The 14,782-nt window shown below is 47.1% G+C and overlaps 2 protein-coding genes across 2 annotated transcripts; one reads left to right on the forward strand and one right to left on the reverse strand.

Moving 5' to 3' along the window:
- Nucleotides 1-6: 6 nt before the first annotated feature.
- On the reverse strand, nt 7-1,047 carry LOC138748093 (uncharacterized). The gene has a single exon (XM_069907783.1). It carries the CDS (start codon nt 1,045-1,047, stop codon nt 7-9), a length of 1,041 nt encoding a protein of 346 aa, XP_069763884.1.
- A 3,903-nt stretch (nt 1,048-4,950) lies between these two features.
- LOC138747945 (transmembrane protein 229B-like) lies at nt 4,951-14,501 on the forward strand. Its single transcript, XM_069907603.1, has 2 exons — nt 4,951-5,115; nt 12,172-14,501. The coding sequence occupies exons 1-2, from the start codon at nt 4,966-4,968 to the stop codon at nt 12,715-12,717; spliced, it is 696 nt and encodes a 231-aa protein (XP_069763704.1). The 5' UTR covers nt 4,951-4,965; the 3' UTR covers nt 12,718-14,501.
- Nucleotides 14,502-14,782: the final 281 nt, after the last annotated feature.

Genomic DNA, 14,782 nt, shown 5'->3' on the forward strand with positions numbered 1-14,782 from the left:
GGCGAACTACAGGTCCCATAATGCCCCGCGCCGCCCAGTCCGCCGCTCGCCTCCAGGTGAGTGACAACCGTCGCTGGAGCTGACTCCGCCTCCAGGAACGGGGAGGGGGGGGGTGAATGAGGGAAGGGGGTGGGGAGATGAGGGATTTGGGGGATGAGGGAGGGATGATGGAGGGATGATGGAGGAGTTTGGGGGATGAGGGAGAGGGTAGGAGGGATGAGGGAGCTGTGAGGGTTTGAAGGGATGGGGATGAGGGAGGGGTGGGGGCATGAGGGATTGGGGATGAGGGAGGGATGATGGAGGAGTTTGGGGGATGAGGGAGAGGGTAGGAGGGATGAGGGAGCTGTGGGGGTTTGAAGGGGTTGGGGATGAGGGAGGGGTGGGGGCATGAGGGATTGGGGATGAGGGAGGGATGATGGAGGAGTTTGGGGGATGAGGGAGCTGTGGGGGTTTGAAGGGGTTGGGGATGAGGGAGGGGTGGGGAGATGAGGGATTGGGGATGAGGGAGGGATGATGGAGGAGTTTGGGGGATGAGGGAGAGGGTAGGAGGGATGAGGGAGCTGTGGGGGTTTGAAGGGGTTGGGGATGAGGGAGGGGTGGGGGCATGAGGGATTGGGGATGAGGGAGGGATGATGGAGGAGTTTGGGGGATGAGGGAGCTGTGGGGGTTTGAAGGGGTTGGGGATGAGGGAGGGGTGGGGAGATGAGGGATTGGGGATGAGGGAGGGATGATGGAGGAGTTTGGGGGATGAGGGAGAGGGTAGGAGGGATGAGGGAGCTGTGGGGGTTTGAAGGGATGGGGATGAGGGAGGAGAGGGGAGATGAGGGATTGGGGATGAGGGAGGGATGATGGAGGAGTTTGGGGGATGAGGGAGCTGTGGGGGTTTGAAGGGGTTGGGGATGAGGGAGGGGTGAGGGGATGGGGGCAGGGAATGAGAGGGGGATTGGGGAGGTGAGTGGTGCATAGGAGGATGGTGATCAATCTTTCAGCATCATCTGGCCATTGATCCGATTCAGATTTACTGTCAGAACACACATGATATCGCATATGGGCATGGCAGAATTGTCACTTATTGGTGGTGCAAAAATAATTGTACATCATGAACACATGTAATGAACTGTAAACAAACTGTGCAATGCAGAGAGAGAAAATATCAATAAAGTGCAAAGAGTTCTTAAATGACTCCCTGATTGAGTTTGTCATTGAGGAGTCTGATGGTGGAGGGGGGAACAGCGGTTCCTGAACCTGGTGGGTGCGAGTCTTGTGGCCCCGAGACCTCTTTCCTGATGGCAGCAGCAAGAACAGAGCATGCGCTGATGATCCTTGATGATCGCTGCTGGAATTGGACATTTTGGCATCTGCAATTTGGTGCCGGACATGCCATTTAATTAAATATAACGAATATAAGATTATTAATTTATTATTTTAAGTAAATATATTGGAATAACATCTCTGCACTCCCTTCACCCGCGGTGACATCTCTGCATTCCCCTCTCCCCACAGTAACATTTGCTAATGTTAGCACCAAAATGTCCAACTCCAAACTGTGGGCGGCAAAATGTCCGGCGCCAAATTGCAGATGCCAAACTGTCCTGGTGCTCTCTTACGGCAGCCTTCACTGTGGATGTTCTCGATGGTGGGGAGGATTTTGTCTGTGATGTCCTAGGCTGTGTCCATTACCTTTGGCAGAGCTTTCCGCGTTGGGCTATTGTTGTCCCCACATGAGACCGTGAACGAGCCGGCCACCAACCATCTGTAGAAATCTGCCAGGGTTTCCGATGTCATGCCAAACCTCCGCAAACTCCTGAGGCGCTGACGTGCTTTCTTCACGATGCCATTTATGTGTTGAGTCCAGGAAAGATCCTCCGAGATAGTGTCTCCCAAGCACTTAAATTTGCTCACCCTCTCCACCTTTGATCCCTTAATGATCACTGGATTGTTCATCTCTGGTCCTAACACTAGTGCGATTCAGTCTGGGTTTGCATGTCTCTATGATGTTTCCTTTGATATTTCCAACCCCCACACACTTCTCTACAATTTAAACCAGCTTATTTGCAGTCTTAGTTCTAACAAACAGTCATTGACCTGAAACCTTACATCTGCTTCTATCTCCTTGTGTACTGTTTGGATGGCCAAATGTTTCCAGTATTCACTTTCATACTGGCATCTGCACTTTTGCCTTTGATTGTTCAATATTATTATCTAATTGCAACTGAATAAAAGTGTTCTTTCGCCCTCATTGTAAAAATATGCAAATGCATATAAAGATTCAAGATTCAATTTATTGTCATGTAATAAAAACAGTGTCATGTTAAACGAAATTGCTTTTGCCTGCTGTAAGGCAGACAGATTTGCCATCGGCATAAGTTGCCTGAAGTGCCCCCTACAGTCAAAAAAAGAAACAAAAGAGAGTCGTCCCCCCCCCCCACACCAAGTCACTGAGGGTCCGTGGATTCGCCCTCAGCGCACTTGAAGCCTCCACAGCCACACAAAGGTCCAGTCCAAACCACTGGCCATCCGAGCTCCAGGTCAGGTCACGATCAGGAACCCTTCCGCGCCGTCGGCACCCCCTCGCATCCCGGCTTTGATAGCTGGTATCCTGTCAGCCAGTTTCGAGCCAGTCTCCAGCCTGGTGAGAGTCCCTTGACCGCAATCACCAGGAGCCCACAGCCTGCAAGCCATGGCACACATATTTACAGGCGATTTAGATGCAGTAGATGTATAAACAGAAATAAATACTGTTACATCAATAGTAGTGTCTCAGATGGTTTGTAGTTCATTCAGTCATTCAGCATCTTATTGCCTGTGGGAAGAAGCTGTTCCATGCCAACATTAATCCCAGTTTATTCTCCACCCATTCCAATTTCCTTACCCTTAAGTTTGACCATTCAGGGAGCAACTGACAATGGATAAGAAACCTACCAACCACACGCTGTCGAGATGTGGGAGGAAACCACACAGTCACAAGGGAAATGTGCAAACTCTGCACGGACAGCACAGTTTCCTTCCTAGATCTCCAGAGTACTCTTTAAAATAGCAGTTCTTCTGATCAGGCAAGAGCTCAAAGGTATGATACAGATATCAACAGCTGGGCAGTTATGGTTATGATCCAGTGATGGTACAGAAGTGGAAAAGGGTGTTCTTAGCATGTAACAATTTCAGTCTGTGACTGCAATGAGCAATAATTGTAGTGCAGCAGCAGTTTCAGAGCATATTGAGCCCTGCCAGGGGCATAGCCCAGTTCTAACGTTAGGGGGAGTGAGCAAATTAAAAAGGGGGCAATGGCACATATCAGATAATGAGTCAGTAGTTGAATGGTGGGCCACACTGAGTCTTTGGTGGCATTGGAGCAGGAGAGGTGGCATCATCGGAGCTGGGGGGGGCACGGTGTCGTGGGGGGGATGGTGGAGGCAGAGACAGCGGAGTGGGGGGGGGTGGAGGGGAAGGCTCTTCCTGTACTCGTTTAGCTTCACCACTGAACACTGCATCAATGATACTGGGATATATTATTAATGACATGAAACAATCAGTATGCTGTGATTGTAGAGTCTCATGTCTCTCTCCATCTGCTGATCGTTGCCCACGATGAAGCTTAGAATATGTTTCTGTCTTCTGATGTTGGGCATTAAAACAAGATCCGTTGAATGTAGATGTAGAAAAGCTGTTTTCCATAGTGGGAGAATCTAGGATAAGAGGGCATAACTTCAGGATTGAAGGTTATCCGCTTCGAACAGAGATGCGGAGGAATTTCTTCAGTCAGAGGGTGGTAAATCTATGGAATTTATTGCCACAGGTGGTTGTAGAGGCCAGGTCATTGTGTGTATTTAAGGCAGAGATTAATAGATTCTTCTGTTTCAGGCCTGCAAAGAAGGGCTTGGGCCTGAAACGTTGGTTTTACCTCCTTTAGAACCAAATTCCTTGTCTTTCCCTTAACTAGTGACCTATCATGGACACTCACATCTCTTCACTTGTCAGGAAGTCACAACAGCGACTGCACTTCTGGGGAAGTCTGAAGCAGGCAAGGTTACCGGCCACCATCTTGTCAACCTTCTATGGGAGCTCAAAGGAGAGCATCCTGTCCTGCTGCGTCACAGTTTGGTAATAGATCAGAGGTCAATCCACAGGACAATGTGAGAGTGGCAGAGAGGATCAATGGAGTTTCCCTTAACCCCCACCACTGGCTTGATCTACTGCGGTCGTTGTCGGAAGTTGTGCAAAATCATTGAGGACCTCGTCCACCTTGCACACAGCATCTTTCAGCTGCTCCGGTAGAGAGAGATAAACAGGAGGATCAGAGCCAGCACCACCAGGCTGAGAAACAGCTTCTTCCCACGGGCAGTGAGAATGCAGGTTGACCAAGGGAACTCCTCACACTAACCCTCTGCGTCTCTCATATTCATGAAACAATATTTATTTGAATACTTGTCCTTCATGTGTATTGTTTGTATATGTGTGTTTGTGCCTGGCTGTGTGTTTTGCATCTTGGATCGGAGTTTCGTTGGGTTCTTCTTGATGACAATAAACTTGACTTTTTGGGAACCTAACCCTGCTGTAACTAGGGACAGCTCCATTTGCAGTCTTTGCAGTGCAGTGAAATAATGACACAAGGAAAACTGCAGACGGTACTGCTGCTTCTATGCTCTCCAACATCCTGCATCCATTGGTTCCATTCCACTTTCAAAGTCCCCTCGCCTCCCCATTCCTGGCCACTGTTTCACCCTCTGCACTGCCTTTTCTGCTCCTCTGAAGAGGTGGAGCAGCGCCAACACCAGTCCTTTGACTGATCCGAAGCGTCGACGATTCCTATTTGGTCCCATGCAGGAGACCTGCAGATGTGCATCGATCGGCACCAGTTCCTGGGGCTCACATCGCTGTCAATCACTCCTCCGTCCCGGATCTTCCCGCATCGCTCGATGCGCTTGCGCACTCCTGCCTTCCACGGCGGCCGCGTGACGTCATGACGCAATGTTTACGTTTCTTCAGCCAGAGGGGGGACGGAGCCGGGAGGGAGGACGCGATGTCGGGCTGAGCTTGGTCGGTCAGCCGTGCTCGCCACTCTCTCCCGGTAACGTCGGTGAACGAGCGACGTGCGGAGCCGAGCTGAAGGCGCGCCAGGTACGGTTTGATGGACGTCGAGGGTAACCAATGGTAGCAGGGCATACCGACGGATTCGGCCTTCATAGCAGCAAGTTAGGTTGAGGAGCACCGGTCACCAAGTTAGGTTGAAGGGCACCTCGTCACCAAGTTAGGTTGAGGGGCACCTCCATCAAGTTAAGTTGAGGAGCACCTGTCACCAAGTTAGGTTGAGGAGCACCTGTCACCGAGCTAGGTTGAGGGACACCTCCACCAAGTTAGGTTGAGGGGCACCTCGTCACCAAGTTAGGTTGAGGGGCACCTCGTCACCAGGTGAGGTTGAGGGGCACCTCGTCACCAGGTGAGGTTGAGGGGCACCTCCACCAAGTAAGGTTGAGGAGCACCTCCACCAAGTGAAGTTGAGGGGCACCTCGTCACCAGGAGAAGTTGAGGGACACCTCCACCAAGTGAGGTTGAGGAGCACCTCGTCACCAGGAGAGGTTGAGGGGCACCTCCACCAAGTTAGGTTGAGGAGCACCTCCACCAAGTTAGGTTGAGGGGCACCTCGTCACCAGGAGAGGTTGAGGGGCACCTCCACCAAATTAGGTTGAGGAGCACCTGTCACCAAGTTAGGTTGAGGGGCACCTCGTTACCAGGTGAGGTTGAGGGGCACCTCGTCACCAGGTGAGGTTGAGGGGCACCTCGTCACCAGGTGAGGTTGAGGGGCACCTCCACCAAGTAAAGTTGAGGAGCACCTCCACCAAGTGAAGTTGAGGGGCACCTCGTCACCAGGAGAAGTTGAGGGACACCTCCACCAAGTGAGGTTGAGGAGCACCTCGTCACCAGGAGAGGTTGAGGGGCACCTCGTCACCAGGTGAGGTTGAGGGGCACCTTGACACCAGGTGAGGTTGAGGGGCACCTTGACACCAGGTGAGGTTGAGGGGCACCTTGACACCAGGTGAGGTTGAGGGGCACCTTGACACCAGGTGAGGTTGAGGGGCACCTTGACACCAGGTGAGGTTGAGGGGCAGCAGACGTTGAGAATGAAGGAGCAGTTAGCAGGGCTGCTGTCCCACAGCTCCAGAAACCCTTGGTCCATTCCTAACATCTGTGAGGAGTTTGCAAGTTCTTACCTTTGGCTTTCTCTCTGGTTTCCCCCATCATCCTGAAATGATACAGTTTGATGTGCTTATTGGGCATTCTAAAAATATGTTGAAATAGAGAATGCAAACATACATACCTACCCACCCAGACACAAGAAAGTATTGGATGAGTGTCAGGGAGAGCTACATACACAAGTGGAAAATTAGAGAATGTTCTGAAAGCAATGTGCACAGAGAGAGAGAGTGAGGGGAAGAGGCTTGGAGAAATAGAGTGCATTTGTGAAAGATAGAGAGAAAAATAAAGGGTGGCAGGATTAGCGTAGCAGTTAGTGCAACACCTTTACAGGGCCAGCAATTGGGACCCGAGTTCAAATCCTGCGGTGTCTGTATGGAGTTTGTACGTTCTCCCAATGTTTGCATGGGTTTTCCCCGGAGGGCTCTGGTCCTCCCACCTTTCAAAATGAACCGGGGGTTTAGGTTAACTGGTTGTAAATTGGGTGGCTCGGACTTGTGGGGTGAAATGGCCTGTTACCATGCCATCTGCCTAAATGTTTTTTAAAATTAAAAATGGAGCTCGGCACACCGAGTGCAAGATGAGGGTTTATTGTCAAATACAAAAAAAATCTTACTGCTGTACTGGAATAATTTGCCACAACATGCAAAGTCACAAAAGATGACAATCAATATAAAAGGAGAGATAAATAAATATTCACAGTTGCATTTAGTACAAAAAGAAAAGTGAAGACAGCCGGCAGAATAAGGATAAGGGTTAAGGATAGGGGGTAATTTTTTGTGGCAGACAGGATTAGAGTTAAGCATAAGGGGCCATTATGGAAGGGAAGGTAGTGTATTACAGGTTTAATGATCAGGGAAGGAGTAAGGATCGATAGCAGAGACCACCAAAGTGAGCACATGATCTTTTAATGGTTCATGGACTTCATATTCAGAGATGGAGAAGGGAATGTGAGAATTTTGTAGGGATTGGAAACTCTGGGCCTCAAGGTTCAACGACATTGAAAATTTTCACAAAAGCCATTCATTGCATTTGTTCAGAGGCGCGCCAATTATACAGAAACATTTCAGCAGGTTCAGAGAAGCTTCTGGAAGTTCAGGGGCGTCCCTGAGAGAGAAGCTGGATCCTCATAGATGGAGGAAGTGGCTAGTGAGTAGTCTGAACAAAGATCGTGATGTGGTTAAAGCCACGTGGGTTCCCATGACAGCATGTTTTATCCAGAGCTGAAATGAGCCGTTGTTTAAGATGTGAAAGTTGAGCCATGTGGTAGAAAATGCACTCAATTCCTGTGCACTCTCTTCATTCTTGAAAAAAAATCAATTTGGCAAACTTTCATAATATCAGAATTGGGATAAACCTCTGAAATATCGTGAAGAGAGAGCATCGGAAGACTGAGGACAGAGAATAACTACCATATGTACTTGTAATCATCAAATTTTTGGATCCCTTTTTCAGGCCAAAAAGTGGGGGAGGGCGGGGTCAAACTTTTGATCTCGGTTAGTACCTATATCATTCAAGGTGTTGGGAGCCCAGATGGCTGGGGTCCAGGTGGTAAGTCCGTGGTCGGGATCTCGGATGGGTGGGCGGTTAGGGCCAAATATGGGGAGGTCGACCTTTACATGGGTCATACAAAAACAGCTGATTTTTGGGCCAAAAATGGGAGGGGTAGACTATTTACAAGGTTAAATGGGAAGAAGAGTTGGCCATACATTCAATTTTAAATAAGGTGAGGGGAAGAAAGTTTAAGGGAGAAGTCAGGGGAAAGCTTTTATTTTTTACACAGAGAAAAGTGTGTGCCTGGAATGCATTGCCAGGGGTGGTGGAGGCTGGTACAATAGGGAGTATTTAAAAGACTCCTACATAGGCACATTGATGCAACAAAAATAGAGGGTTATGGGTGTGAAGTAGGGAAGTTTAGATTGTTGAGTTGGTTTATATAGGTTAGCACAGCATTGTGGGCTGAAGGGCTGTTCTGTGCTGTAGTGCTCTATGTCCTAAGGTCATGGTTGCTCTGTTCATTCTGCAATGGAAAGAGGCCATTCAGCCCACAAAATCAATGCCAGCTCACAGGAAAATCCTGTTTCCCTGTAACCTGTTCTTCCCATATTTGCATCAACTCACTCAGTATACTGCCTCTCCTCTGCATGCTGGAAGTTTTCCTGTTCGCTCTGGGCCCTATTGCAGGGCCTCAACCCAGAATGTCGACTTGCACCTTTTGCGTGTATAGAAGATGCTTGACCTGTCTTCCAATCTTCTCTTTTTATTTTGGTGAACAATTTCATTCCAAGAATCAACCTTCTTTATCCAGAGAAAATGGCGGTATAGAGTATTCATAGAATCATACGGCATGAAAACAGGCCTTTCAAGCCAATGTCCATGCCGAGCAAGTTCAACTTGCCTGTGTTCTGCACATGTCCCTCTATACCAATGGTTCTCAATCTTTTTTTTCCCCACTCACATACCTCCTTAAGTAATCCCTTACTAACCTCAGAGCACCTACGGCATAGGATGCCAGTGGGGGTGGGGGGGGAGGGAGAAACAAGGTTGAGAACCACTGCTCTGGAGCTTACCTCCATGTACCTATTCAAATGTGTTTTGAAAGTTCCACCTGTCCCTGCATCCACCATTTCCTCTGGCAGCTCATTCCACATACCTATCATGTGCTGTGTGAAGAAGGTGCCAGTCAGGTTCCTTTTAAATATTTCCCTCTTGCCTTAAATCTATGGCCTCTCATTTTAGGTTCAACTGTACCACATCTATTGGGAAATGTACCACATCTGTGCCTTTTACGATGTTATAAACCTCTATAAGGTTCCCCCGCCCCTCCCCCCTTAGCCTCCCAAGTCCCAGGAGAAAAGTTCCAGTCTATCCAGCCTCTCCTTACAATTCAAGCCCATCGTTCCCAGCAACATTCTCATGAATTTTTTTTCAACCTTTCTTGTAGCTGGCAGACAAAAACTACACATAATATCTTGTTCAATTTCGAGAGTCTTGAACATTTGTAACATAGTTTTCTGTTACAACATCCCTGCTCCTGTACTTAATGCCCTGACCAATTAAAGTAAGAGTGCCAAACACCACCTTCTCCACCTTGTCTACTGCTATTGCAGTTTTACAGAACTATGTAACTGTACCTCCAAATCTCTTTGTTATACAACACTCCCCAGGGCCCAACCATTCACCATGTGAGTCCTGCCACGGTTTAATTTACCTAAGTGCAACACCTCATACTTGTTCAATTTTAAATTCAATCTTCCAATCCATGGCCCATTTTCCCAGTTAATCTTCTAGATCCTGTTGTAATCTTAGATAACCTTCTTCACTGTCCACTATACCACCAATTCTAGGGAAATTCTACCATTATTTTTTAACAACTGACGTGGATAACCTCATTTTCACATTATACTCGACCAGCGGTAGCCAACCTTTTAATTTTACATTTTCAATTTAGACCTACAGCACGGTAACAGGACACGTGTACGTACCAGGAGTATTGGTTAATTGGGCGCCACGGATACACAGGCCGAAATGGCCTGTTACCGTGCTGTAGGTCTAAATTTAAAATGTAAAATTAAAAGGTTGGCGAGCCCTACTCTAGACCTAATTACCCTGTTCACCAAACCTCTATGTCTGCTTTAGAACTTACTAAGCATGCTAACTCCATTGTCCTCCAAGTCGTTGTATTGATGAGAATCGAGATCTACGTCCCCACATCATTAATGTTGAAGCAAGAGTTCTCGTCTTTTGTACTCTGCCCTCTGTGTAATGAAGCCATTTGATTTCCTAATCTGCCGTATCTGTGTGCTAACATTTGGTGTTTGAACCATGTGGACTCCGAGAGCCTTTAGTAAATTTATACGCGGAGCATGGGAGCAGGGCCTTCAGACCCCTGAGTCCATGCCCCAACCCAAAATACACCAATTAACCTACAACCTATGAATGTTTTGAAAGGTGGGAGGAAATCATAGTACCCGGAAGTAACTCATGGGGAGAAAGTCCGTACAGATGGGACTGTATTTGAACCCAATCACTGCACTGTAAATAGCGTTGCGCTAACTGGGCCGCCTGGTTCAGTTGAATTCGTGAGTCTTTTCCCGCCCTATTACGATGATCCACATGTTGCGACTTCTCTATTTTGTGACTGATGTGGATGACCTAAATTTTCTCCACGTAACACTCTATTTGCCTATTATTTTTCCTTGTGCACGTAACCTCTTAGAACTTGTTTTCCCACTTTGTACCATTAGCAAACTTTGGTTACAGAAGCCTAAGTCCTATTGTCTGTAATTAAGGAGGACGTGTGTGCCACAGAACACCGCAAACTCACTGGAAGAAGAAGCAAACCTTCATCCATGTTTCTCCCAGGCCTGTATTCTCAGTGTTGAAGCCCCAGTTACACTCAGATGCACTGGCAAGTTTGATTTATAGGACTAGGTGTTCGAATCCCTGACGCTTCAGTATTGGTTAGATTAATCCTCTCTCCTAGTGTTAGTATGGTCACATTGCCAACAGTAGATTTGAGAAACAACAAAAAATTGAAGGATAATGATGAGCTTTGATTGTCATGTACATGATTACAGTGTAAAGAAATTCTTGCTTGCTGCAACTATACAGGTGCATTAAACGTACTAACAAATAATAAATATAAATTAAATTAATAAATATAAATTAAATGAACAGAATATGTCAAGAGAGAAAAAGATGAATATTAAAGAATAAACATTCACAATTACAAATAGTGCCAAAAAAAATACTGTTTCAGTAGTGCAGAGAGATTTTTGATAGTCTTGGGTGTTTGCTAGGTCTCTGGATAGGACACTCTGGGTCTTGACCACACAAATTGGAGAGAGGTATTGTGTCTCTCTACATTGGGGATACGAGGTGTAGGGCCAGCTCGTGATGGATAATGGGGTATCTGGCCTACCTTTATTGGTCCCCTTGCATTAGTTTTGGTGTTGTTCTCTCTGGCATTGGAGGGAGGTTAATTGCTGCCCCCAACCCCCAAGTTCATGCCATCAAATACTCATCAATATACTTCTTATGACTTGGCAATTCAAGTGCTCATCCAGGTGCTTTTCAAATATTGAGAGAGTCTTTGGCTCCTCAGGCAGAGATTTCCAGATTGCTGACACCATAGAGTGAAGATATTTTCCCTGTAACCCCCTTACTCCTCACCTTAAACCTTGGCCCTCAGGATTTAGTTGACACCAACATCTGTCTTGCTTCTGCTAAGGCTCCCAACACTCCCACCAACCCCACCCCCCATCATCCCTGTCCTCTCCACTCCCAAGAGTAACTAACCCAGCCTATCCAATTGTAAAACACAAAAATCTGCAGGCACCATGATTGAAATAAAAGCACAAGGCTGGAGAAACTCAGCAGGTCAAACAGAGTCCTTTATGTTGCAAAGATATACCTTGATGAAGTGGTCAAGCCTGAAAACATTGGTTATGTATCTTTTATTTTTGCTACATAATTAATGTATACTGTTTTACTTTCTGAGTTTCTCCAGCCTTACGTTTACACCACCCTATCCATTTACTCTTCATAGCCAAAACATTCCATTCCAACATCTTGGTGCCTTGGTTAGATGGGATTCTTCAGAGTTTTGTTGGTTGGATAGGAAGTATTTGGAGTTTAGGGGTGGGATAAATCTGTCTCAGAGTTTGGGAAGGGTGGGGATCACCAGGTTTTGGATGGATGGATGGGTAGCGACCCCTTTTGGTTTGGCTAGATGGACACATTCTAATTTTGAGGGGTTACATGTTGGTCACTGGATTTGGTAGATCAACCCTTCCCATTGAATTTTAGGGATTAGTATGGGCCACTCTGGGTTTGGGGATTGGATATGGGTGATGGTGTGCTTGGGAGAGCTGTATGGATTTGGGGCATTGGGAGGGAGCTCTCTTGCATGGGATGTGGAATGAAAGACTATGTGGGTCTGAGAACACTATTGGAAAGCTCTGATCTCTGTTTGCTCAGGTCAATACACACCCTAGAGAAGGCAGGAGGATGGTGGGTGCACTGGAACCCCTGGGTGCCTTCTCCCGTTGGTACTTGTACGCCATCCATGGTTACTTCTGCGAGGTGATGTTTACTGCTGCCTGGGAGTTTGTCATCAATTTCAACTGGAAGTTCCCAGGAGTTACCAGTGTGTGGGCTCTGTTCATCTATGGCACATCCATCATGGTGGTGGAGCGAATGTACCTGTCTCTCAAGGACCGCTGCCCAGGTGTGGTCAGATGCCTCATCTACACTCTCTGGACCTACATCTGGGAGTTCTTGACGGGATTCATCCTGCGTCAGTTCAATGCCTGCCCCTGGGATTACTCCCAGTTTGATTATGACTTCATGGGATTAGTTACACTGGAGTATGCCGTGCCCTGGTTCTGTGCTTCCTTTATCGTGGAGAAGCTGGTGATCAGGAACACCCTGCGTTTGAGGTTCGATGGAAATGGGGAGCCACGATCCCTTGCCATTACCCCATTTACGCTGTGGGACCACTTGAGGCTCAAGAAAGAAGAATAGAGTAGATCTCTGTACCTCAGTCAATGTTTTCCAGAACTGGCCAAGAGACAACTATGACATTAAACGTTTATTTTTGTACCTTCTCCTCGCAAAGGGAACAGCTTTTTCACAAATTCAGACTCCAGTGCTCTATGACCTGGATGATTTACTCTGTGTGGTGTCCACACCACCAGTGCATGCACTGATTATCAACAAGTATTCTATCATCACATTCCATGGCCAAGCCAGTAGAACACCAAAAGATCTGTTATTTATCCTAACTTATTTCCTTTCCTGAAATCTCTTCTATTCCCCTTCCCCAGCTAAGCACTGTTTCAGAAAGTTGCTCTGCTTTTCCCTGACAAGTTACTCTTACAAAGTAAAAATCGAACTGACTGCAAACATGTGCTTTGCATTATGACCTCAAACTGTTCCAGAGAGTTGTTGGGAGATGCACATTATTCAGTATTTAGGTTGAAGCTACATCGCTGGACAACTGAAGATCTTATTACAAATGGAACATTGTGTGTATTTGGATCGTGAACTTCTGAAGAATCCACATGTGACCAATTGTAGTGCAAGTGCGACTTTCAGTTCTACATCCTAATTAACATTTTCTGCAATTGTTACAATAAAACCCATCAAGACATCACTGACTGTTTCCAGGATTTACTCTTGTTCTAAAAGCACAAGCTCTCATCTTTCCGCAAGTACTGGGGAAAAGGTTCCAATCTCACTCCCCGTGCAGATTCCACAGGCACATATGGCCACTAGGGTACAGGTCCCATAGAAGGTGGGGATAGAATTGTCTCCGATATACTGGTTATCACTGGTGTGGTGCATCTTGTAGATACTGGCTCTCGCTGGGGTGCAGGTCCCATTGAAATAGGCTGTCAGAGACAGATCAGCTTCAGACACTGACTCTCACTGGATTAAAATAACAAACACAGGATTCCCCTTGTCCTCGCCCACCAGCCTCTGCATCCAACACATTATTCTCCATAATTTCTGCCACCTACAACATGATCCCACCATCAGACACATCCTCCCCTCTCCTCGCCTCTTTGGCTCTCTCCGTGACTCACTCATCTACTTACCCTTTCCCATTAATCGTCCCCTTGGCTCTTACCCCTGCGGCTGAAGGAAGTGCCATACTTGTGCCCACACCTCCTACCTCACCACCATTTGGGGCCCTAAACAGGCCTTCTAAGTGAAGCAACTCATTACTTGTGTATCCACAGGAGTCATCTAATACATCCGATGCTTCCGTTGTTGTCTCCTCTACATCGGAGAGACTGGACGCAGAATGAGAGATCACTTCGCTGAGCACCCTCGCTCTGTCGGTATCAGTGATAGGGATCTCCCAGTGGCCAACTATTTCAATTCTGCACCATACTCCCATGATGACACGTCTGTCCATGGCCTCATGCACTTTTAAACCAAGACCACCCTTAAAATGGAGGACCAACACCTAATTTTCCGTCTTGGCCCTCTCTAACTGGATTGCATTAACGTTGACTTCTACATTTTCTGCTAGCCTACTCTCCATTCTTCCCCTCTCCTTCATCCCTCTGACTTCTTCCCTCTAGCTCTCCATCCACTTCCCTCTTCATTCACAGAGCCACCCCTTCTATTGTTTGCTGGTGTGCCCTCCCACTCTCCTGCCTTTGGGACTGTGGTACCCCTCACCACCCCACCATTTTGATTGGGCTCCTGCCTACTTTTTGTCCATATCTGATAAAGAGCTCAAGCCCAAAGCATTGGTTATGTATCTTTATCTTTGCTATATAAAGTATACTGATTGATCCGCTGAGTTCTCCAGTGTTGTGTTTCTACTTCAATCACGGTGTCTGCAGACTTTCTCGTTTTACTCCCCTCGACTTTCACTAGTTTACAGGTCTCCCAGATAATGACCCAGGGGAAGATTACCTGGGATCATCTTGAATGTTTGGGTAGACTTGAAAGGTCGAGTAGCCTACACTTGCTTCTGTTACATTCATTGTTGTACAGGTTTCACAGTCACTGAATCTCAGTGGGGTACATGTTTTACTAGCACTCGTTCCATTGAGGTGGAAATGTCTTCTGC

The sequence above is a fragment of the Narcine bancroftii genome, chromosome 13, assembly GCF_036971445.1.
Source record: "Narcine bancroftii isolate sNarBan1 chromosome 13, sNarBan1.hap1, whole genome shotgun sequence".
In the NCBI taxonomy this organism is placed as follows: domain Eukaryota; kingdom Metazoa; phylum Chordata; class Chondrichthyes; order Torpediniformes; family Narcinidae; genus Narcine; species Narcine bancroftii.